Below are 25205 nucleotides of genomic sequence, written 5' to 3'. Positions count from 1 at the left end.
ATTAGTAAGTTTTGAAATATCAAAAGCAGGGATCAATTTATAATTTCAATTTTTCAAAAATTTATTTTAAAAGCTTATCACTTTGTGATGTCTTTTTTATTATATTAAAACCCAAATAACTTAATTTATATACTTATGTTTATAAAGTATATACTTGCTCCTGATGAGGTGAACATTTTTCATGAAACATGTAGAGGTTATATATATTAAAGTGATGTAAACAAAGTTATTTGTGTTTCAATATAATTGTAATTACAATTTATTTAGAAAATACCTGTTTTGAAAATAACTCCATTAAGTATATAAAATGTATATAGCCTCAAGGAAGGTTCAGGTTCAACCGTAACCGGTTTATATTTTATGATATTTTAGTATACTTACCCAAAAAAGTGGCTTTCAAACAAAGTTATTTTTTTTAATTTATGATAAAAATATAACACAAATTGTGTACAGCACGCCATGGGTTAAAGTTTATCACAAAATTTTGTATAAATAATGGTGGTCTTTCCAGAAATAAATCATTCTCATTTGCACCGTTATCTGACCGTGTCGCTGACTTGTCCTAGTTGGCAAAACACAACCGCACAAGTATATTGCAGCATGTTTCGAAGTGCATTGTTTCTGCTGGGAATTCTACGCATATCTTGTATAGATGGTAAGTAACCATTAAACATTTCTACATTCTTGTCATGCGAGAGAAGCTGAAAAATATTTTTTAACCATCATCAGTGGGCTACATTTAAGGACGGAGTTTGAACTCCTTCGTAAATATTATTCATTGATTTTTGGTCTGCTGTCATTTTTTCCGGGCCTCCAGACATTCGTCCTGCTCCAATCGACTATCACGCAGTCAGTTACTCCCTTTTCTACAGTTTGCCGCTGGTCGTTTCCACTGGCAACTACTTGGTTACGATTTTCATTGCCATCTGGCAGCACTAAGTACCCATTGATTATTTTTAAACAAGCCTCGTATAATTTCACTGTTTCCAAAAGATATTTTCAACATCGTGTTTTATTATGGTCGCATCAGCGGAGCAGGCTGAACCATTTTTCAGAGATGACTATTTCTACTCCACCGAATTTAAATCGTTCTACAAAGAACACAAAGCGGCGCTGGGCTGGAGAGAGGCGGTGTCCATGTGTTCCTTGGAAAGCGCTGAGCTCGTGGTGCCAACATCTGAGGACGAGATTCGCGCCCTGCTAATCTACATGGCCAGCACCACCAGCAATGTGTGGATTGGGGTACATGACTTATTCCAACAACAGAACTACGTGGCAATCAATGGTATGTAACCATGTTTTAAAAGTCTAAAGTTTAGCATATACATGTAGCCACTTTTATTGAGTTCCTCTAAAATATCTTCTTCTCAAGTTGGATATCTTAGATCAGCAAATGGAGGTTGGCACACGTCTAATATTGTTATTTTCGTAAAGCTTATTTAATGTTTTCGTCAGTACTGAACACGCCAGTTCATTTTATTCTTTTAGAAATGTTTCAAAATACTGTTTTTTATAATTATTTATTTATATTGCCTGTCTTGATGATGACACACACGGTTAGTGTAGAAAGTATTTGGCGTATTACGTTAAGAATAATATATATTTTTTTAATAACAACATGAAAAAGTTAAGAAAAGCAAATATTATCATCCTATATTAAATTTTTTTTCTATAATTAAAATTTTTAAACAGGACTTTAAAAAATGAAAATAATTATGAAATGCCTACGTATTTAGATCAAAGCGGATGAATGAAAAAGATAGAAATTCTGAAAAAAAAATTCTCAGCGCTCGCAAATTCGAACTTTTAAAAGGGTTTTTAAAAATGCGAAAAATGTATAATATTTATTTTTATTTTTGTAATAATAATTGATTTCACCCATTCAAATGAAATAGTAGAAGACATTTAATTACTGACTATTTGCGTTGTCAACTCTTTGTAGGCATTCCAACATCAGAGTTATACTTGAACCATCCAGAGCCCAACCCGGGCGATGGACGCGACTGTGTGCGAATGCTGCGAAACGGACAATACGCCGACGGGCCCTGTGAGGCGGCCAGCCTGTTTATCTGTAAGAAATCCCTCAGCACTCTGACAGCTAATGTGGATTGTGGAACCTACGATACGGGTATGGAAAACAACTCCACTAATGTTATTTGTTACTGAACAGGTACTAGAACACCACTTCTAGTTTTAAGAGGAAGCTACAAGCCAAAAATGTGTATATTCTCGGTATACCTTATTTTGTAGGTAGGTAATAGGCATTAAAATCGCTTGACAAACGGAGTCTAGAAACGTTCGATTTCAAGCACAAAACTGGTTTTTATTTATTTTGTAAATAATTTTATAAGAAAGCAAAAAAGTTAATCAAGTGAAACTGTCACAGATAATTTTAGCTATAATACTGTATTTTTTTAAAGTTGTTTCCTTTACGCGTTCGCACATTTCTATTGAAAAAAAATATCTTTTGGTAGTTTACATTTATATTTTTTTATTGGGTAATTTACTATTTTATTTGTATTCTTCTCAAGCTAAACGTTAGGAAAACCTTCAATTTATCTAAAGCATATTTTTTGGTATTCATAATGTACACCAATTTATTTATTTATCATTTCTTTACATTGTATCTTTTTTTTAAAGTTATAATTTTTAACCTCACTAGGACAAGCCTGTGTTGATGTTAATAATTTTACAAAATATTAAAAAAATAGTACAAATATTATAAGAGATTTTAAATAGTGCAAATAGTAAAAAAATAAAAATAAAACAAATATTAAGATAACAATATTGTTACATTGACGTTTCTGCGAATTGGATACCTACATGGTACCTATCAGCCTATTCATTACAATATAATGCTGTAAACATGTAGGGTGACCATGATATTTGATTGCAATAAAAATGTAACAAACTATTATTTTTTTAAAAACAGAAAAGAAAGAAAGAGAGAAAAAAATTTACATTAAAAAGAAAAGGATGAAAAAATTAACTTATTCAAAATATTATGCCACAATTTAAAAGGACAAAGATGAAAGAATATGTTGGAAACCCTCGGATGGCAGAAATAATTTAACTTTCTTTTTAAATGCACACAAGGAATTTGACGATTTAGTGTGATCTGGAAGGCTATTAAATAGAAGTGGAGCCTGGTACAAATAATGTCTCTGCCCAAATGAGGATTTAGGGTGAATTGCCATAAAGTTCAGACCAGAGCCAATTCTTGTAGTACGAATTTGTTGCGTTCTTTTCTCAGAACTAATATTGTTAAAAAATCTGCATAGCGTTATAAAGATTTATCAAAATAGTGATTTAGCATTAAGCTTCGCCTCAATCGGATACACGGACACAACGATAGAGAGATTAACCGAGATGAACCGATTAGAACCATCGCACTCAACAGAACAATTTGTTTTCCTTGTATTCCACGGGAATTTAATATTATGTAAGAACTTTTCATGAATAACATAATCTATTCAATATAACTAACACGATGTTTAATTTTTTTTCCAGAATATAAAAAATTTCATGCAATGGACGATCGTTGTTTCAAATTCCATCGTACGCCAAAGTCGTGGTACGATGCCTTTGAAGTCTGTTCGGCCGAACAAGGTCATCTCGTGGTCCTCAACAGTGCGGAGGAGGCTCAACACTGCTTGGACGCGTTTAATGAATATGCCGGAAGCTCACTGGATACCAACTTTGACAGGAGTCATATTTGGCTTGGGTTTCATGACTTGATTCTTCCAGGACAATATGAAACAATCCACGGTATGTTTCGAAGTTTACTTATTAAACCTTATTATTTTTTTTCTAGCCCATGTTTACATTATTTCGTTTATTATTATCGGTTATTATCTGTCATGATTATTTCTCATTATTTCTTGAGCCTTCTGGATGTGGGCGTTTTTATTTTTATTACAGTGTTGCTGATTCAGCATTAAATCACGTAAGATCACATTTTTACAAGCTCCCCATAGATATAAATAATTTGAATGTCTATGATGCTCATTGCTCATCCATTGGAAGGCAACAGTTCTTTCCGGAAAATCAGCCCGGTACAAGCCGTCCAGGGCCCGAGCAATCGCAGTACTTACCCAATATAAAGCCCTTAAGATAACAAATAAATACTCAATGTAGGAGGCCCGTACAGCAAATAGGTGTAATATCTTTGGGGATGCTATGAAGACACGGTACTCGGGAAATAATGTATCAATGGTTGTGTAGAGCCCTAACCTTGGAGGGGGCCCCGGTTAGGTGCCAAAAATGATATACATTGAGGACATGGGAATTGGAAAAAAAATCACGTTTTTATGTAAGCAAAAAATATTGCTTGCGCAATAATGAAGGAGTTAGCTAGCATTGGATTGAACACGCGACGCCTGTGTGGGAGCCCAACGAATCTGTCCACTCGGCCACTACCGGGCTAAGCTGACATGTTTTAAAGGTTTCCGTTTTAAAAAATATTAAATATTTCCATTTAAGAAACTGATAAAGGGTTCACGTCTAAATATTGTTGGGATACTGACTTTCCGAACCGTCTTTGTGAACGTGTTAATTAATATTCCATCCCTTCAAGAAAAATTTGTACCTGCGACGCTTTTGTGTGTCTTTCTGGCAGTTATAACTAGCTTTCCACTCCATTCGCACTGGTCACTTACTTCAGTTGGGGATTTCATAGATCCACAGGCTTCGAGATTATTGAGGAATTGGAACTAAATTGCGGCAGTTTTTGCCCCTTCCGAAGATTGGCTGTACCCATTTAATTTTTTCCGGACTCAAGATTCTTGGAGTCCATTCAGAACGCCATGCAATTGAAATCCATAGGGAAGCAACTATGAATTGAAATGACAGTTATTTAACCTCTGTTTGTGTTTCAAGTATCTTGTTCATATTGTAGGACAGAAGCTAGAGAAAGCGGGCTACAGCGAATGGCAGGTCGGGCAGCCCGACAACATCAATAACGAAGAACACTGTGGCACTCTGATGGTAGGCTTGGGTAGAAAGCTGAACGAAAAATCCTGTGAGACACGGCTCTTGTTCATGTGCGAGAGGAACATTTCACACGATAAGAAAGGTCTCATCAATCCAGTTTATATTTGTCCTGCAGGTAAGCATAACATTATAGAACCAACTCAATTTCAGGATAAATCGCAAAAAAAATGCAGTTACATTTTACATACAACTTTCTAAAGAAGCAATACTCACTTTATAACATGTCACTAAAACTCAAGCAATCTATTCATTTAAAATATAATACAACAATGTTTTATTTAATGATATTCAAGGATTTTCCTTCCTCTCCAAAGAAGACAATATGGTTGAGTGTGAAAAAGTTTTTTTTAACGATAATTGAGAAAATTTACTTATTGCAACACTGCGTTGTTATACTACCGTTTATTTTTACTTTTCTTTGCAGGATATAAAAATTATCCAGCGATGCCAAAGATCTGCTTTAAACTTCATACCACAGCTAAATCCTGGATCAACGCATTTAGAGTGTGTGCAGCTGAACAAGCCCACCTTGTTATACTGGACAGCGCTGAGAAAGCCAAACTTGGCGTAGACATATTTACGAAATATACCCGTGCTAAATCACAGATGTGTGACTTTTATACAGACGGTTTTATGGTGGCTGTCAATAATTGGTTAACAAAGGAATACAGGACAATCGATGGTGAGGGCAACACTATTCTTTGGTATTTTATAAGTGAATGTACAGGTAAACCATTTTAAAGAAACCCTTGCTTGTGTAGTGATGAACCCCCCCTGAATGAAAATAATATTAAAACTTTTTTATAATTTTTTTTTAAATTTTTTGACACATCTTTGATACTTGATATTTTACTTAATTTAAAATAGACTTGATACTACACAATATCCAAAATGAAAAGCAGATATATTTTTAGGCACATAAAGGTTTACTTGGTATTCTCCACAATGAAAACTAATTTCGTTAAATAGTGTATTCAGAATTTTATCGAAGGAAGCAAACACTTTGTGATGTGACATTATATATCAAATGAAAAATACACTTTGTAAAACACCACTTTTATTTTGAATTAATATTAACAGCCAACCAGGTTTCGCTTAGCTCAAGCTTCGTCAGGGCTTATTATATCAATTAAAGTTATTTTCATACAGACACATATATATATAGAAGAAAATAAAACAATGAGTGAAAGAGATATAAATAAAATACACAAGTGAAAGAGATAGAAATAAAAGAGCAGACACCTTATTAGTGCTAGAACGAGAAAGGATGTATACTGATTACAGGATGAGTAGGAAGGGAGGGGGAAGGGAGGAAACAGTTTTATCAGAGGTTAACGGAATAAATTAAATATTGGACTATTAGTTAAATTGATTTGATTGTTGATTATATTTGATTTATTATTGACGGCTTTTTTAATTTCGAGGGCTTCTAAATTGTTTAACCCAATTCCAATACCATTTTTATGTAATATTGTAGTCCCAGAGGTTTTATCCAATGAATGGTTAGTTTATAGTAGATGATTCGCGAATTCTGAAAAAGCATTATTATTTAAACACCTCACCTCACCTCAATCTCTTTCACTTGTGTATTTTATTTCTATCTCTTTCACTCATTGTTTCATTTTCTTCTATATATATGTGTCTGTATGAAAATAACTTTAGTTGATATAATAAGCCCTGATGAAGCTTGAGCTAAGCGAAACCTGGTTGGCTGTTAATATTAATTCAAAATAAAAGTGGTGTTTTACAAAGTGTATTTTTCATTTTATATATTCAGAATTTGTTCAGACCAGATATCTCGTTGTTTACACTACCCACCTGCAACCACATCTCGTTGTTTACACTACCCACCTGCAACCACTACACTGTGATTAAATCGAATATAACCCATTCAGTAATTATAATTTAACTGTTTTGTCTTTAATAATCGGTTACTCTGGAATGTTTACCTTACCTACTAGTAATCACCCCCCTAAGCGTTTCAATTCTTTATTTCTCTAACATTGTATGACATTATATTTTTAAAAAATTCTGACAAAGAAACTAGCTTTCGAAAGATGGCAATGCTTTTTGATTAAATAGTGTAAACAAATGTATTTATTTAATTCAAATTAAAATGATGTTACAAAGTAATGACGCAATTATTAAATAAGTAATAAATGAAATTAACAGCAGTTATTATATAAAATAAATGTAGGTACTATAAAATTAGAATTTGGCGTCAGCGTTTTTGACTCCAGTCCCCGGCGAGGAAGGTTCAATGCTCGGTCAAACCATCGTTTTTATCGATTTTAAAAGTGTTGACATCTGTATTTTTTAGGAAGGACTCTCCTGGATGCAGGCTACAACGACTGGGCCCCCGGGAGTCCCTCCAACGGAACGGATCAATGCGGGGCGCTCTTGCAGCACAATGACACCTCGCGCGGGTCCTTCCAGCTGAACGTTGTACCATGTGTGTCTTTGGAACTATTTTTCATTTGCGAGCAGTACATATCAAATCCGAAGAAGGACATCTGCGCTATCAAATCATGTTCAGGCAATGGTATGAATAAACTTCCATTTGATATTATCAAAGCACATCATTTATCATGTCCCATTACGTAACCTCCCATGTTTCACCTTGTTCTTTATACTCTAGCTCTGTCGCTTTACCGAGGGTGTTTGTCGACGTCTCCTTGTTCCACAACGTGGTACCTCAGATACAGACTAATCGGAATATTCACACCAAAGACCATTCGGCGTTTCTTCGCACTCTTCACATCCAAACAGCTATACACTTTTTAATTTTAAATGCTCCGAACTGTTATGTGAACTGTTTCCAGGGACACTGGAGGGTCTAGAGTCGCTCATAATAATTTAATGTAACTTCGTTCCATTAGAAAAAATCTTATCAAATGAAGACGTAGGAGGTAAACACTCAGTTACCTTATACCGTCGTTGGGAAAGTGGTGACGCTCCTGCTATGCTCCCAGTGAGACTATGACATCCCCGACTGGGCTATGTTGTGAGGTTGAAGGAATTAACGATGGGAAGGAGATGGGGAAGAGAAAGGTGGGGGAGTACCTGGCTATTCAGATATGGTCACCAAACACGGCTAAAGCCATTTCAAGTAACGTTTCAATTCTGAATGTTGTTCTTACACCAAGGCGATACTGAGAGTACCTTTCACTCTGGAACGTGCCGCACGTATACTGTATATTATTTTTAATAAATAAATTGTGAAATAACACAAATTCATCAAATAAGACAAAACTTACTTGCGCACGCAGGGATTTGAACCCGCGAATTTCGAATTGCTATTCAAGTGCCTTACCCCTCGGCCATGGAGGTCGTCCAAGAAGCCATTTACTCCCAAAAGCTGCAAGTATCTCCAACGGAGGCAGGTTCCTTGTTAATACCAAATAACTCCTAATTTCCCATCACTATCGGTCAGTTAAAAATTTAAAGTTTAAATTGCAGATGTCTATTATCTGTTACAGGATATAAACACTATCCGTCTATGCCAGAGAGCTGCTACAAACTGCACACCAACATTAGGGTGGATCGATTTTTTGTTTTTATGTTTCTCTTAGCAGCGGGGTGTGGAATGGATGCTCTATGGGGATACCTTTAAAAGTCATTATGACAGCATTAAGATATTTTGAGTGCAAGTACTGCCCCAAGTCAATTCTAATTTTTAAAAAATAGCGTGAAACTAGAAAAAGAAGGGTTTAATTTTTGCTCAATAAAAGTAGTTAAAATATAAAAAAAAATTAACTTTTCATTTACTAATAATATTATCTACTAATCAAGAAACAATAAAAGTACCATTGCTACACAAAAAATCACAAACACTGTTAAAAAATATAGTCAAAAATCATAAAAGTTATTGTATTTTATAGTCCTTCTTCGAATTCAATACTGACATTATACGACAAGATTCTAGCTTGTTTTGTATCCACCCTTCACGTCTTTCAGGGCCGCAAACAGCAGAACATGATGCCGTTACCACTTTGATGCATCTTTCCGTGGCTTGCGTGTGACAGGGCATCAATCGGAACCTACACAAAATGTTGGATTCGATAATTTCGTGGTCTGCAATGGCATCAATTATTGTCTCGCTAGATATCAGTTTTGTAAGAGGTGCTTCTGATGTTTTTTCCCAGTAGATCAAGTCAATATAGTCTTCTGCGTTGAAATTAAAAGTAGGTAGCAAATACTCTTATTGGAGAGAACCCCAACGTAAGTTTTCGGATACTTAGAATCCGTCTGAGAGCCAAATCTCTAATCTGTCTTCGTTCGTCGTTTAACATACTAATAAGTATATTTTCGCTTGGCCAAAATACCCGTTGCGTTGAATTACGGGATCTACCACCTTTTTCAAATTCTCTGGACGGTAATGAGACAATTTTATGGTTTTGTGGAGGTGTCTCGCCTGTTGAAGTCTGCTCTTGGTTGTCTCGAAGGCTGTGTTTTTATTTTAAACCACGTCGGAGCATACACTTTTAGCACAAATTCAGTCAATATCACCTGATTTCTGTCGGATTCTTGGTTGATGTGTAAAGTCAGAGAATAGTATTAGCTGTTGTTAACCAACGCGAATGACAGATTTTACCCGGGTTTATTTTCGTTAAGTTTTCATTACATTGTCCTTCGGCGATTGCTAGGCACATTTCCAATAAATAAAGCTGGTCTGTGCTAAGGTCGTCACGGGATTTTGTAATTTCATAAGTAAGGTTCATAGGTAAGTTGCATTATATTGCTTGAAATTCTATCACAGGAAGATGTTCACAGTTCTTGAGTAACTTTCCTAGTTGGCCGCTAAAGCTTCTAGGACCTGTTGTCGTTCCATCAAGGTATTTGAAAAGGTGTCTCAAACTTAACTCATTAGCATGTAACTGACAGACCAACCACTGAAGTGGACGATGGAGCTTTCCTTCAACAAGTCGAATAATGCCAGACTTAGTTCCAGTATTAACTGTTGTTCCGTCACATCCGATAGCCACGATGCACGCTAAATCAATCGATTTTGCCACAAAATATGCAAACAATTTGTGAGCTATTATTTTAACGCCCATGTGGCCAATGTATTGTGAGCTAGGTTCTTTCAAAAGACTGATATGTTCTTCTATCACAACTTTTCTGCGTCCGTCCTCCATGATTAATGTTTTATCCTTTGACCGTCAAACGATATGCAAATGCACAAATCAAAATGGGGCTGGTTGATGGCAGTCAGTGTGGTCCTAGTTTTGGCATGAGCACGTCGAATCTTATTACGATCGATCACGTTTGTTAGATTATCTGTTGTCACTAATCCAATATCTCGCAATGTAGCGCAGACGATGGCAGCACCTGCCTGATCAGAAATACTGTATCGATCCAATGTTCTGGATACAACAGATAGTCCACTGTCTGTTGGATTTATAACATAAGAATAACATAAGAAGAAGGAGTAGATGAAGCAAAGTAATGTTGGTCAGTTGGAAGATCAACGTTAGTAAAACTTGAAACTGTACTGCGAGATATGGACGGTTGATCTAAAGATGCGCGGTACGCGAGCGAGGCGCGAGAAAGTGGACTCGGCAATTTGTCAAATTTTCGCGGGAAAATAAATATTATCACATTTTTTTAATATTATTAAATAATGCGCGGCAATTTTTATTCATTATGAAATGTAAAAGTAAAAATTAAAGTATTAATATTGACACAAAACTGTTTTATAAAGGGACAATTTTTTACCAGATTTTAAATAATTCAACTGCTTTGGGGCAGTACTTGCTATCAAAATTTTAAATTGATATTTTGTATGCTTAATTGTATGTACCTAGAGCATCCATTCCGCACCCCGCGAAAACTAATTTATAAAAAATAAAAAATTCCATACAATGGCGATCCACCCTAACCAACATCTCCAGCTGGAACAACGCGTTGAAAGTGTGTGAAGCTGAACAAGCTCACCTCATTGTTCTGAACAGTGTTGAAGAAGTCCAACTCTCCGCGGATATGTTCCTAGAGCATGCTAATACAACGACAGACACCATTAAGGACTTTTTCCATGTGGGCGTTACTAACTTAGTGACAAAAGGAGAATTTAGAACAATCGATGGTAAAAACAACAGTGTAATATCTCTATATGTACTCATTGTGAAAGTATTAACTTTCTTATGCGTTTTAATACATTACAGTAGGTACTTTAATTATATTCGTTTGATTGTTTTTGCAAAAAATAAATATCTCCAGATGTACATGGTGTCCGAGGGTAAAGTGCGCTAACTTCATGACGTGATTCTAGATGATGATGTAAGTAAAAAAAGATGAATAACTTTTTGGAAATTCCAATGTTTTCTTCCGTAGAAGAATACTTCTTTTTCCGTACAAAAATTCAAGTTTTTCACCTTTCCAACTGTACTGGACACCTACGCCAGTGACATTGACTGTAAATGCCGGTTTCCTCTGGGGGTACCTTGGGTAAGGATTTGAAAAGAAACACAACTTGCGAAAGTCGTCGGACAACTGACTGGTTGAGCCAGTTGTTTGCGTATTTATTGAGTTCGAATTCAACAATTTCTACACGTGTTAATGTGGAGTAATTATTCTTAAATCTAAACATATACTGAGGTCCCACGGTTTGTCGTGCGAGTAATTCATCCTTGAACTGGCGATATGACACGTGTACGGTGCTTTAAATTCTTAGCAAGATGACTCATCGTGCAAGATAAGCCTCAAAGGATTCTTCATCGTAAAATGTGTGATATCAGAATATTCATTTTCTTAATTATTAATTAATTATTAGGTACACCCATCTGCTGTCCGGTACACCCCCAACGTGAAAAAGTATTTTTTCACCAGATAATTTCCTCGGACAGCAAGGTTTCTTCTTAAGGGGTTGAACACGTTGGTTTTTACGGAAGGTGTGTTGGTTTCTTCTAAGTGTAGATATTCTTTGAAATTTCTGTCGTTGAGAGGTACTGTTATGTTGTGTTAAATGTCAATTAAAAATCCGTATCTTTTCACGGCATGAAGATATCAGTAAGTAATCACTAATCAGCTCATATATTTCAGAAGAATGAATGAACATCTCTTGTTAAGTAACGGGCGGCCTTCGGGCCCTCTAACACATTGGCGAGTAATATGATCCACATGTCAAGTGTTTACATGTGTGGTATTTGTTTATAATAAACAAATCTTTCGTTTGTAGTTCAAGTTCGTGAATCAGTGTTATTGTTATTACTGTCTCTTCTTATTGGGTTTATCTGAACCTTATCTGGTTCCTTATTATTTATTCCAATCTTTATTTCAATTACGCTGCAATGGCGATTCTTTGTCCGGTATCTAAGAACCAAGTTGACTTTCTCCATTGTTTATATTGGAAGATTCCTTCAAGCACAACTGCCGCGTACGCAATCTCGTTATTATTGTTTATTTCTTCATGGTTTGTGTCTTCGGGCGCCGTTATAGGCTTAACATAAACATTTTCTTCACTTGTTTCTTGAGTAACAAAGTTATCACCATTATCTCGTTCGATTAATATTATTTGTGGTACTTTTTGTACCGCTAGTGTTCCGATTTCACATGGATTAATTTGCTGATAAGTATCACTAGGCAGATTTATAAATTTCACATTTTTTAAAGATTTCACAATTTTCACAGATTTTACTATTTTTACAAATCTTGAATCGTCCTCGTGAATTGTGTTTCCGGGGCACCATACGCCTCCAGATGATAGTGCAGCATAATTTATTTTACTTTCCATCAGCGCCATATTATGTGGCTGGTTTTCGACCCCTTCCGTTGTGAGTCGTTTCTTTTTTGCTTACATTCCTTAGCGACAGTGTTCTTTCCAAATATTCCTCATTTTTATGAAGCGGCCGCACAAAGGTTAACGTTAGCTGTGGCTTTTCTATCACAGCTGTGGAATCCTTTGGCGGATCCTGAGGCGAGAACGGTGTTTCCGGTATATCCTCAGGCAGTAATGTGAGGGTGGTCTTCTCACCACCAGTTGCACTCTGTGCATTTTCATTTTCTTCATTTTTATGAAGGATCTGCTCAGAAGTCGACGATAACTGTGGAATGTCCATCACAGCCGTGAATCCATCTGGCGTAATCTGCTGAGGTGAGAACGAAGTCTGCAAGTTATCCTCAGCCAATATTGTGAGGGTTGACATCCGGCCACCCTGGAAATCTGCAATCAGTGCATCCAAATGCCGTGCAGTCTCCTCATCTTGTGGAGGCTGAGGGCGCCCATCTTCTTCTAGTTGGTGTTGTAAGCGCGAAAGCTCTTCTAATTGGCGTTGTAAGCGCCAATTCTCCTCCCGTAGTGCTCTAACTGTTTCCCAAGTAGATCGTGAGTTGCCGCTGTCTTCGGGTGCCGGCACTAATCCTCTCCTGGAAGCAGGTGCTTCGGCGCCTTTCCAGGAGCGCAGTGACGGTGTCATGTTTCCTGATTTCTGAGGAAGATCCGGCTCGAAGGACCATAAATGTACTGGACACCTACGCCAGTGACATTGACTGTAAATGCCGGTTTCCTCTGGGGGTACCTTGGGTAAGGATTTGAATACAAACACAACTTGCGAAAGTCGTCGGACAACTGACTGGTTGAGCCAGTTTTTGGCGTATTTATTGGGTTTAAATTCAATAATTTCTACCCGTGTTAATGTGGAGCAATTATTCTTAAATCTAAACATATACTAAGGTCCCACGGTTTGTCGTGCGAGTAATTCATCCTTGAACTGGCGATATGACACGTGGTTCGAATTCAACAATTTCTACACGTGTTAATGTGGAGCAATTATTCTGAAATCTAAACATATACTAAGGTCCCACGGTTTGTCGTGCGAGTAATTCATCCTTGAACTGGCGATATGACACGTGTACGGTGCTTTAAATTCTTAGCAAGATGACTCATCGTGCGAGATAAGCCTCAAAGGATTCTTCATCGTAAAATGTGTGATATCAGAATATTCATTTTCTTAATTATTAATTAATTATTAGGTTCACCCATCTGCTGTCCGGTACACCCCCAACGAGAAAAAGTATTTTTTACACATTTTACGAAATAATTTTTTTACTTTTACTATCATGCAGAATCACCTCCCAAAGTTAGTGCACTATACCCCCTAACACCCTGTATTATGCCAAATCAACGTTCATAATTATTGTCAATAATGCTGGAGAAAAACAACTATTTTCGATTGATAAATTCCGGAACAAACGTTCATCATTATTGTTAATGTGCTAGAAAAATATTAGTAAACGTGGACATTAGACGAATATAAATGAAGTAATGGGCCTGCTTTGGTAACCGGGGAGTGTTTCAAATGAGCCAATTAACATAGGTTTATTTCTTTTACAAATACAAATCTTGAACAGTTACAAATAACGCATCAATAAATAAATGTTATAGATTAAGTAGAGATTATGTTGAATGGTTTTATGCAATGTATCGGTAAATAGTCAATTACCACCAGTGTTGCCAACTCAACTCTAAATCTAGCTTTAAAATATATATGTTAGATTCTTAGTTCTTTTGAGGAATTTAGCTTTTTTTTTAAAACTTGTTCACTTTAAATAATAACTTTAAAAAATATGTTCCATTGCTCTGAAATACTAAAAATTTCTTTTTAAAAAATCGTATTAGCTCGGGTGACATCTAGTTTAAAACTTACAAATAATAACAACTACATAAACATAATCATGATTTATTTTGGGGGTATTGTGCCATGTTGCGCTGCCTCCGTATTTAGCCTAAAACCTACATATCTCGCAACAGGATTAAGCATGTGACAGACCACGCTATAAGCGCGCTATATTTTCGTGGCTTGGCCTATTTCAGCGTATCGCTCGCCATACATTACCAATGGTAGTGTATGGAGAGTGATATGTTGAAATAGACCAAGTCATGATGCGTATAGAGTTATATTATTTTTAATGTCGGATTACCATGAAAGCACTCTTTTAAAGGACATGCGTTATTCGCATCTCGTAGTATTTTCTGTAGGATTTTTATGATTGTTTTTTGCAGGTAAAACTCTCTCGGAGGCGGGCTACAGCGACTGGCTCCCCGATGAACCCTCCCCTACTGGTTATCCCTGCGGGGCCCTCCGACAAAAATCGGGCGCCAAGCTTGGACTCTTCCAGCTATTTAGTGTTACATGTGATTACGAAATTGTATTTATCTGTGAGAAAAATACTACCCTAAGTTATTGATAATGTTGGAATCAAATAAATAAATCAACAATAAAACTATTTTCTTATTTCTATACCAGCTTGCTATTTCACATTTGACCAATTTTCCTCGCATAGTATAATAATAAATACATATTATCGAATATTTATATTGTATTTTACCGCCTAGTTTCGTAACTAGTTTTCATTTACATCATCAGGACAATATAAATAAAAAAAATTAAAAATCATAATAATAACTAACAGTATGTATTACTATTAACTGTTATTATTATTTTTTTATTGGTCTTCAAGTTACAATCCCGTTAAACTGCAATAAGGCTGGCCGCATACATACGTTTTCCGTATTCGATTTCCGAATTCATTTTCCGTATTCGGAATTCCGTCAGACTAGCGCAAACGTTCGTTTTTCTTCATTCGGAATGTATAAACGTCAGTACCAGTGTTGCCAACAAGGGCGATATATCGCCATTTAGGCTACTCAGAGCGAGAATCGGCGCCGGAAAAAATCTAAAAGGTGACTGGTCGCCAATTAAGCTACTTCAAAAACGAAAACATCAATTTTAAACATGTCCCGAAATTCTCTAGCCACCCCCCCCCCCCCCATTTATTTTTCTGGGGACAAATTTTATATTTTCTTGAAATTCTCTAGCCACCCCCCCCCCCCCACGAAACTTTTATTTTCACGTAAAAACATCAATTTTAAACATGTCCCACCTAACAGCAAATTCGGCTACTTTACGCTACCTTATGTATGAGAAACGGCGATATTAGGTCAAGATCCGTTGGCAACACTGTATTACGAACGGAAATTTCCGTACGTTTGCGTCAGCACAAACAAACTGTATGCAATAGCTGCGTTCCACATGACGTCATTAGGTTTCTTTCCATTCGGTTTCTCCGAACGCGCCGGCTCGCATTCGGAACGTGCGTAAGGAATTTGTTCCGTTCGAACAAATTTTCCGTTTGAACTAAAACGAACGTGTGCGGCAGTTAATGTATTTTCTACTGATTCCGTGCATTCGGATGTCCGAATACGGAAAACGAATTCGGAAATCGAATACGAAAAACGTATGTATGCGGCCAGCCTTAAGCAGTTTGTCAACAGGATGTTAATGATCAATTACATACATACACACATACTATTATTACTATAACTATACAATTAACACACCCAAATTAATATAAACTATCTCTATTTAGTAACCATTGTTTCAGCATATATCTCAATCTATTTGTAGAATCGCAATTTTTTATATTAATGGGTAACATGTTAAGCATTTTTGGCACGTTAAATTCTAGGGTTCGCCGTCCGTATTTATTATTATATTTTGGAACAAGCATTCCTTCATTCTTTGTAAACCTTGTATTATATTCATGTTCCACTTTCTTTTTATAATCAGACTCAGATATATGTTGAATCAATACTTTGTGCCATAATAAGGCCTGCACCGGTAATATTGTTAAATTCCGATACAACAATGATATGTTTCGTCTCTGTGAAAAAATATGTTTTTGAGCTAATAACTTAACCATAGAGTTTTGTACTGATTGCAGGTGGTTTAAATTAGTTTTACAAGAGTGACCCCAAGTAGTTAAACCATACCGTAAAGTTGATTCTGCGAGTGATAGGTAAATAATTTTTTTAAATATTCACCGGAACGAAACATTTCAGTTTGTATATCCTACCCACTATCGCTCTCAGCCGCTTGCAAGTTTTGTTTATTTGTGTATCCCATTTGAAATGACAATCAACAGTCACCCCCAAATAAACGTATTCATTTACCAGTTCAATACTTTCACACATACAGGGCTGTCAAATGTTTTGATGAATACATATAAAGTTATGTGAAATTATTTTAGTCATGATCTGAAATGAAGCATGTGGAGACCGTATGTGCATCAATTTAGTTTTCTTGGTATTAATGATTAGACCTGCGTCATGTGACCATTTTATCAGGGACGTAAAGTCATGTTGCATATATTTAATCGCAATGGATAATTGTTCATCGGATATGATAAGAGCAGTGTCGTCAGCATATACAAAGTGTCTTACATATTTAAATATTTTTTTCATTATTGATACAAATATAATATAAAGGGTTGGACCCAAAATCGACCCCTGCGGGACTACAGCATAGATTTTTTTCCTCCAGCTCATTTTTTCTAATATTTTTACACAGATATGTGTATTAAATAAATAATTTTTAAACAAATTAAGTAGGTTACCTCTAATTCCAATTGCTTTTAAGATTTTCAATAATTTCTGTGGGTCAATTGTATCAAACGCTTTGGAGTTATCTATAAATAGTACTAAAACATGTCTTTTATGGTTTAATTCATTATTAATATCATTTGAAAAATCCTGTAATAAATTCTCTGTGCTTTTTTTCTTTTGAAAGCCATATTGTTTTTGGTCTATAATGCTAAATTTTTCTAAGTATATGAATCAATGAATTGCCCAACTTCCTTCATTGCTCATTTATCCTTCAACATACTATATGGCATCCAAATTTTCACATAGACTCCAAATAATGCTAGTTTTACTTTCCCATAGGTGTACTGTTTTGTAATGTAAAAAGATTAGATACTTTGAGTATATATTATAGGCCTAGTACGAATCTGTACAAAAGTTGAACATAGGGCCTACCTCAAGTCTTTTACTGTCCAAAATTAATTATATTTGCAGGAATTAGAAAGTGGTTGCCATACCAAACAGTCTTTATTGAGGCTTTGGAATCGACTTTATGATATTGGCCATATAGTAATGTAATCTAACCAAATGAAATCACGGTGCAAGAATTGTATGAAACTAAAGATGAAAATTAGCTATCAGCTGCTCGGCAATATTCGGAAATGCTCGGCCGTGACGTCACAAAAAAAATCTGAGCGGAGAACCAATTTCAAATAAAGCGCCGAAACACTTCACTTCGGGTATGTTCGGATATGTTGGCCACGCCCCCTGTCGACTAGTCACTGTGCATATAGCGACTCCCCATTTCGAAAGTTTGAAGTCAGTTGAAGTTTTTAGCGTAAATATTTTGAATTTTCGAAAATCGTCTAACCCATCAAAAATAATGTTGAGTGCTAAAATTCTTCAAGGTGATAAATTAATGCCGTGTTGTATTAAAGGTTGCTCAGACGGATTCGATAATCCAGTGCTAGCAAGAAGCAGCAAGAAATAAGTTTGTTTGTAAGTGTCATTTCGCGATTGAAAGCATAGGTACTTTTGGGATTAAAAAATAATGCGTTGCCAACGCTTAATCTTCCAATCATCATAAAATACCCGGTCTATCTCCACCAATTGAAAGAAGGACTCGATACTCGATCCCGTTGTTAAATACAGGTACTAACCTCTCGTTCTTTGATACAATGTTCCTGATTACTGAATGTTCTTCATTGGCTAATAATTTGATTAATTTTCCTTTTCAGACCTATCCGTATTCCGACGCGATCTTATACCACGTATTAGGATGCTAAAACTGCTAAACAAAGCCACGATTACATCAAACAAGGTCATTTAAACCTCTCCAGAATTACATCATGTAAGTACCTTATTCAGATTTAACCAGTATTTTCAATGATGTTTGCTGACGACAAAGCTGTGGAAATTATATGAAACCCTTGCAGGAGAACTTGAATAACTTCTAGTGTTGTGGCAATAATAATTAACACTTAAATTTGTTATTCTTTAACTAATATTTATAATATGTAAGTCACCTGCAGTACGCTTCAACAGTGTAGAATCCTGATTTGAAGGAATATTCTGAAGGTATACACCTAATTTATACTACAGTGAAACTCGCTCAAGAAGTTTTGTTTTCGGTCCCTACAAATTCTGCAGAAACTGCATAAAACACTTTTTTTTTTTTTTTTGTTATTTGTTTTTGGGGTGTTATGCCGTGTTGCGCTAACTCCTTCTTTTTGCATAAAACACGATTTTTTCCCATATAAGAAAGTTCGACAGTGAAAATCCATCACCATAAATGTCCCCTTTTTCTCAAAATATTTTTAATTAATTTTATCAATGAAATTTATTAAATAGGTGTACAATCAAAGATATTAGAAGAACGAGATATGCTATGTTGGCCGCCGGACCGTAGCCGGAGTACTACCTAATTAGGGTACTTTGAACGGTATCGGGACGTGTACGCACAGAAATCTGTTCTATGTATTAGTGCGGATACCTTAGCGCAAGCGAAGGTGTGCAGTAGTATTGGTGAACAAAACCGGCGACACTCGGCAAAACAATTCCACTCAGTACGAACTGCTCATAGCACATCTCGTTCTTCTAATATCTTTGTGTACAATACTAGAATAGTGTAATCATTGGCCTCAAATTTTGTCTTTGTCTAGGTAAGACGAAGGGCATTTTGAGCTGCATTTGTCCGACGGCAGCCCTTTCTCCCAGGAAACGGAAGACGCACTTGGAGATTTTGGGGACCAGACGGCAGCTGCGATATGTATAACATTTGTATATATATATAACAAACTTTTATGTAGGTCTTTTTAAGGTATACAATTCCGTAGTACATTATTTTGATATTCTCATAAGGTCTCGCCAGCGTTAGCAATGCAAGCGGCCAAAAATAATCTTTATATCGACTTTTCTCTGCTTTTTATCAATATGTGTCAATGCATGTGTTATTTATCTAAACCTTCCGGAATAAATTCTCTTAATAATGGTGAAAACCTTATCGAAATCAGTTGCATAGTTAAGAAGAACTAAGCGCACAAACAGACAGACGCGAATGTCACTTTATTTTATACTATTTAGGGATAACGGATTCCACCACGAATTGTCAGTATCCAAAATAGAAATATTGATTATATGTTCTTAACTTCTATTTTATAATATCTTTTGTTGTTATTATGGTTTATGTATTATTTAAATTATACCACGTAAAAGTCAAAAGGCGTTACTAATGTTGTTCGTTTAGTCAGGGCCGGCCCTGAGCCAAATGGTGCATGGCGCAAGTAAAATTTTAGCGCTCCTTGTCAAAACCAACTTTGTTGCAACTTATCCAATTCAACATCCCTTCCCGTAGACTCCGAAATAATGAATTGCTGTTCGTCAATCAACATTCTACCAATTATGGATACCATTCTCCTTTGTCCAGAATGTCGAGACTTGTCAACTCACTGTCAAGTCAAAGCATTGAATTTTGTGGTATATGCCTAAATGACTTTCGACAGTCAATACGCAATGTCTAATTTCTAATGCCCTTTGAACCATCTTCATGCTTTGACTTATTATTATCTCCCATTCTTACTTTTATATTATTATTGTCATTGTTATTGTCTTCGCTCCTCATTTATATATGCTCTCCTTTCACTGTCATCTCTGTTTATAAAACTTATTCGTGTAATTAATATGTTGTTAATGGACTATTTGTCCGTAAATAAATAAATAAATAAATAAAACCAGTAGATGCCTAGGCCCTAGGTAGTAGATAGGCGATCACTTTAATCAATTATATTTTGATGCTTTGCATGTATGCGTAGCGTGGTTTTTATGAAAGATAATCTTACGTTAGTTTAGGTATTATCACCCTTTGAAATTCAGCGCCTGAAGCGGACTGCTCCAATTGCCCCCGCACAGGGTCGGACCTGCCTCTAATTCTTTTTTTTATTACTTGACATATCTTTCAACACATTATATTTTGTGTATATATTCTTGTATTTTTGTGCAAGATCAAATTAAATCCTATTAAGTTGTTGCAGTAAGACAGAAATCCTGGGTTCGATTCCTAGTTGAGACTGTTACTTTTAATTTTTCTGTGTCTTGTTCTGTTTCATGTTTTGTTTAGATATATTAGTAATATCTTCTACTTCAATGATAAATCAATGCTCAATACATCGGTTGTACTGACCCTGTTTTGTATTACCGTCCATTGTCTTTTTGAAAATAAAAAATATTTTGATGTGTGCATAGCTGTGGGTTTTTTTTATATTTTCCTTTTCCTGCATTCCACTATTTTTATTTTTAAAATATAATTTTTTTGGGCTAGTGAATGAACGATGTTAGCTGAGTGCAGGTATATTGTCTATGTTTGCTCTTTTTTTAAATGGCCTTGAGATTTCTTTATGGTCCACCATATATTTACCTGTCTGGACCAAACGACCGTTTTATCTGTGGTCGTCTGTGGTTAAGGGGGTGACAAAATGGGGCCATACAAAAAGCCCGAAGATATCGATCTAGAGAGTGGTTTATTTATGATTTATGGTCTATAATGTATTGTCTATGATCCAGGGGCATTTAACTAAGCTTTGGCCTTGAAACTCATTTGAAACCGCCACGCCCACCTCAAAATTCTTATAGAAAACGAATAATATGGCTAAAAGCTCAGATCTCATTGGTGAGAACAGAAGGATTGGTTTGATCTCTAGCTCTCTACTAGTGGTGGGCGTTTTTGTTCTTTTTAAAAAACGAAAACGAACTGTTATTTGTAAAATGTCAACTGTTTGCCCAAACTGTTGAAAAAAAACGAGCCGTTTTTGAGGTAATTTGTGTGAATTAGTAATGGGTTAGTAGCGTAACTGTAAGTTACAGTCCATAACAATAAAAGTAATAAAACCCTGCTATCTATAGGGGCGAGATAGCTAGGTATCATTAAAATTAAGTTATATTCACAAAACAAAGAATTCGTCGTTCAGAAAATAAACAACTTTACACTATCAACACTCAGTATACTGAGTATACGAGCCGTTTGGTGAGGTCTGTTCGTTTTTCTCGTTACTCTCGTTCTCGTTTTGTAATAATAAACAACTGAATGGAAAACGGAAAACAGCCCCATATTTATGTGATTTCAATTTCAACCCGTTTTAAAAATAACAGGATTGCCTTCTCACTCTTTGCCCGTAATGGGTGTTAAGTGCGAAACGTTAAGATAGTGTTTTTTCCTGGAAAAAACAGCTAAACAGGGTGCCTTACAGAAAACAGCCCTTACCTGTTGTGGATTGCCTTCTCGCTCTTTACCCGTAATGGGCCTTAAGTGTGAAACGTTAAGATAGTGTTTTTTCCCGGAAAAAACAGGTACTGTTTTTCGCCTGCAACAGACCTATCTCACTCTTACATATTAATACGACGTTAGTGCGAGAGAGTAATATAATGTTATTCGTTTGGAATAGTTCTTTTTCATTCATTCTCGTGCTTTCTTGATAAAAGTTAGAAGAGTCGACAAAACGGACAAACTGTTTGTGCGGATTATAAATAACAGTTTGGGCATTTTTTTACTCCAAACATGTTGTGCAAACGTGTTTGTCGTTTTTTGACCCACCACTACTCTCTACCATAATGACTCGTGTAACAGAAAGAGATGACGGAATTTTGCCGTTTGACAGTTTCAAATCATTCAAACAAAATGAGAGTGGTTTATTTATACACGCGGGTTGTCATTTGCTGCCAAAATACTATCATTTCCGTCGAAAATATTGCGTGTTAAAGTTGTTCGTGATAAAAATACAATATAAGCCAGTATAGTGTCAGCGAGTTACAAACATATTATATTCAACCTACCTACGTAAGTTCAAGTTTAAAGTGAATTAACAGTTTTAGGTTATTCGTTCGGTCTTTTGAACAATGCTTCATACTTGACATATGTCTTCCTCCACAACGTATAAATGTTATTTATTATATCGATAAACTTATTCATGTTATTGATTAGTGTTATCCTGTATTATTTTATTGTTTTGGTGAAATTAAAGATTTTTAAACATATGTAACCATGAGTTCATGAGGCTGAAAAATGTCGGAATTTTTCGTCGTACTGTCGGACAATCATGTTTTGGAAATTTTCTTCAGTGTTTTTGCAAATTTCTTGTCATTTTGGCCATTTTGGGTTTCTTCTTCTCAGATTAACAAGTTTCATCTTAAGGAAATGCACTGTAAAAGTTTATTTTCTTAGTCAGATGAACCTTGCCCTTGGAAAACATTTCGACATTTTTCTGCTTCAAGGACATTTTTATTTTTATAATAGTTTTTTTGGGCTAGTGAATGAATAGAGTAGGCTGAGAGAAATTATGTTGTCTATGTTCGCATCTTTTTTTAAATGGCCTTGAGTTTCCTCTACCTTGTCTACTGCTCTGTTCCGCACGGTAGGTACTGCTTGTATATCTGTGGTTAAGTACTGTATAATTCTGTTGTATACAAAAAGCCGGAAGATATCGATCTAGAGAGTGGTATATTTATGCTATGATCGTACGATTTGACATCTGACAGTTCTGAGCAGTTTCGTCAGAATAGTGACAAACAAAATAATAATAAACGAACATCCGACAGAGCGACTCAAATCCGCACAAACAACTTAGAAAATACATTTGACCACAGCGCAGTTCGAAGATGTTTCTCGTCGTGCTTTTCATAATTTCGATGTTTGGAGTCGGAATGGCCGAAGCGTCGCAGGGATTTGACTTCGGAGACTTCCTTGCGCTTTGTCTCGGAGTGTTCATCAGCGCTACTGGGATTCTAGCCTGCCTCGGATCCTATTCTAGAAGACTGTCCAGATCGGAATTCATATAATAACCATGTGCGTAAAATACCTTCTGCTAGATTTTATATGATATTTGTTATTAAATCTACGTCATTGTTTAATCGCAGACAAACTTAGGGTTTCGGGTACACCGTTCTAAAGTTACATTGTACGTGGGTTTATTTATTACGGTGGCTTAAATTAAACACAAGCCTAGTTATTATCACTTACTAGTCGAATTCCGCTGCACGCTTAGTCTCCAAAATATTATTAAATATCACTTGGTTTCACCTTAATTTCCACAAGAAATAACTAATTATGTGGTGGGAGATGGTAAAAGAACCATTAAAGTTCAATTTTTTCTCAAAGTTAAGTTTGGAGGTTAGGAAATACGCATAATTTTTTTAAATAATCCAAACTAAACACAAAACCTATTTTGTGCATGTTTACGTAAACCCCCGACTTGTCTAGTTGTCTCCATTAGATATTTAAGTTGAAGTGTTGTTTTTTTTAAAGAGCCTTTGCATGCAGAGGAATTCAACAAGTTTACCAAACCATGTTTTGAAAGATAAAAACCATGTTTTTCTTAATCTTTTTTTCAGCATTTAAATAAGAAAACAATGGTACCTAAGTAAATTATCTGGTAAACATTTACCTACAACTACCGTTTTTAATACGCTTTTTTTAAATATAATGTATTTAACCCTGGGGTTTTATTATTTATGGTAAATACGGAGTTGTCCAAAAGATGTTACTACTTAAATGGGATTGATTTTTATTTTAATATAATTATGTACACGAGTCCAAATAATGACTATTAATGGTCATTATTTAAGTATTATTGTAGTACCATGCTTATGATAAAAGTGGTAATATTAACACATTCTCAACAATTAAATTAAGATTAAGAATGTGAATTCTTAGCTGCCTTTTTGCTTATGTCGGAAATACATATAATGAGAAACAATAATGTCGAATTAAGATAATTAACCAAATATTTTTTTTGTTTCTTTCCAGATATTCTGCTACTCTGGTTGAGTTTTTCCATGAGAACAATATGTTGCCCTATAAATACCTGCTTGGTGGACCAAAATTATGTTACGTTATGCAATTCCAAATTTTATTAATTTAGTATATTATAAATAATAAATATGTAATAATCACATAAATTGCTTGGTGTTTAATTTCTTCATGTCTAGAAAACCTTTATTTCTACTGTCCAGTATGAAACACAATCAAATCGACTATTACACATGCCACATTCAAAAACTAAATACACCATAGACATATGAATATTAGTAGACCTGCCCTAAGTGATTAAAAGCGTATTATTCCCCACTCCCCATACCGGTTCCATTGGAGCCGGCTGGGCTCGCATATGGCTTCCCGTGAATCTTGAGAATGTGACGTCATCATTCTTGTTCGAATTAGCGTCGAGCTATGGTCGAGGCATTTTATGAAATAACAAGGCAAAATAGTGGCTTGTGATATGAAAACTTGTAAACATAGATGTGAAAAAGAGAATAAACCCAATTATTGTCATATTACATTCCATATGTAAGCATCATTTTAAGCTTA

The 25205-nt window shown here is 35.6% G+C and overlaps 1 protein-coding gene and 1 long non-coding RNA gene across 2 annotated transcripts; both read left to right on the top strand.

Moving 5' to 3' along the window:
• The first annotated feature begins 540 nt into the window (after positions 1–540).
• On the top strand, positions 541–9347 carry LOC149408892 (secretory phospholipase A2 receptor-like). The gene is made up of 8 exons (XM_089650337.1): positions 541–655; positions 1031–1285; positions 1943–2128; positions 3511–3768; positions 4898–5107; positions 5417–5674; positions 7313–7534; positions 8472–9347. Exons 1-8 carry the CDS (start codon positions 601–603, stop codon positions 8603–8605), a joined length of 1578 nt encoding a protein of 525 aa, XP_089506463.1. The 5' UTR covers positions 541–600; the 3' UTR covers positions 8606–9347.
• Positions 9348–10889: 1542 nt separating this feature from the next.
• On the top strand, positions 10890–15177 carry LOC149408891 (uncharacterized). Its single transcript, XR_016305352.1, has 2 exons — positions 10890–11077; positions 14993–15177. It is a non-coding gene; the product is annotated as an uncharacterized LOC149408891 (long non-coding RNA).
• Positions 15178–25205: the final 10028 nt, after the last annotated feature.

The sequence above is a fragment of the Hesperophylax consimilis genome, unplaced genomic scaffold, assembly GCF_061612785.1.
Source record: "Hesperophylax consimilis isolate HC1 unplaced genomic scaffold, BYU_Hcon_1.0 scaffold_45, whole genome shotgun sequence".
NCBI lineage: Eukaryota > Metazoa > Arthropoda > Insecta > Trichoptera > Limnephilidae > Hesperophylax > Hesperophylax consimilis.
Note: the sequence above shows the minus strand (reverse complement) of the source record. Positions and strands in the feature narration are given on the sequence as shown.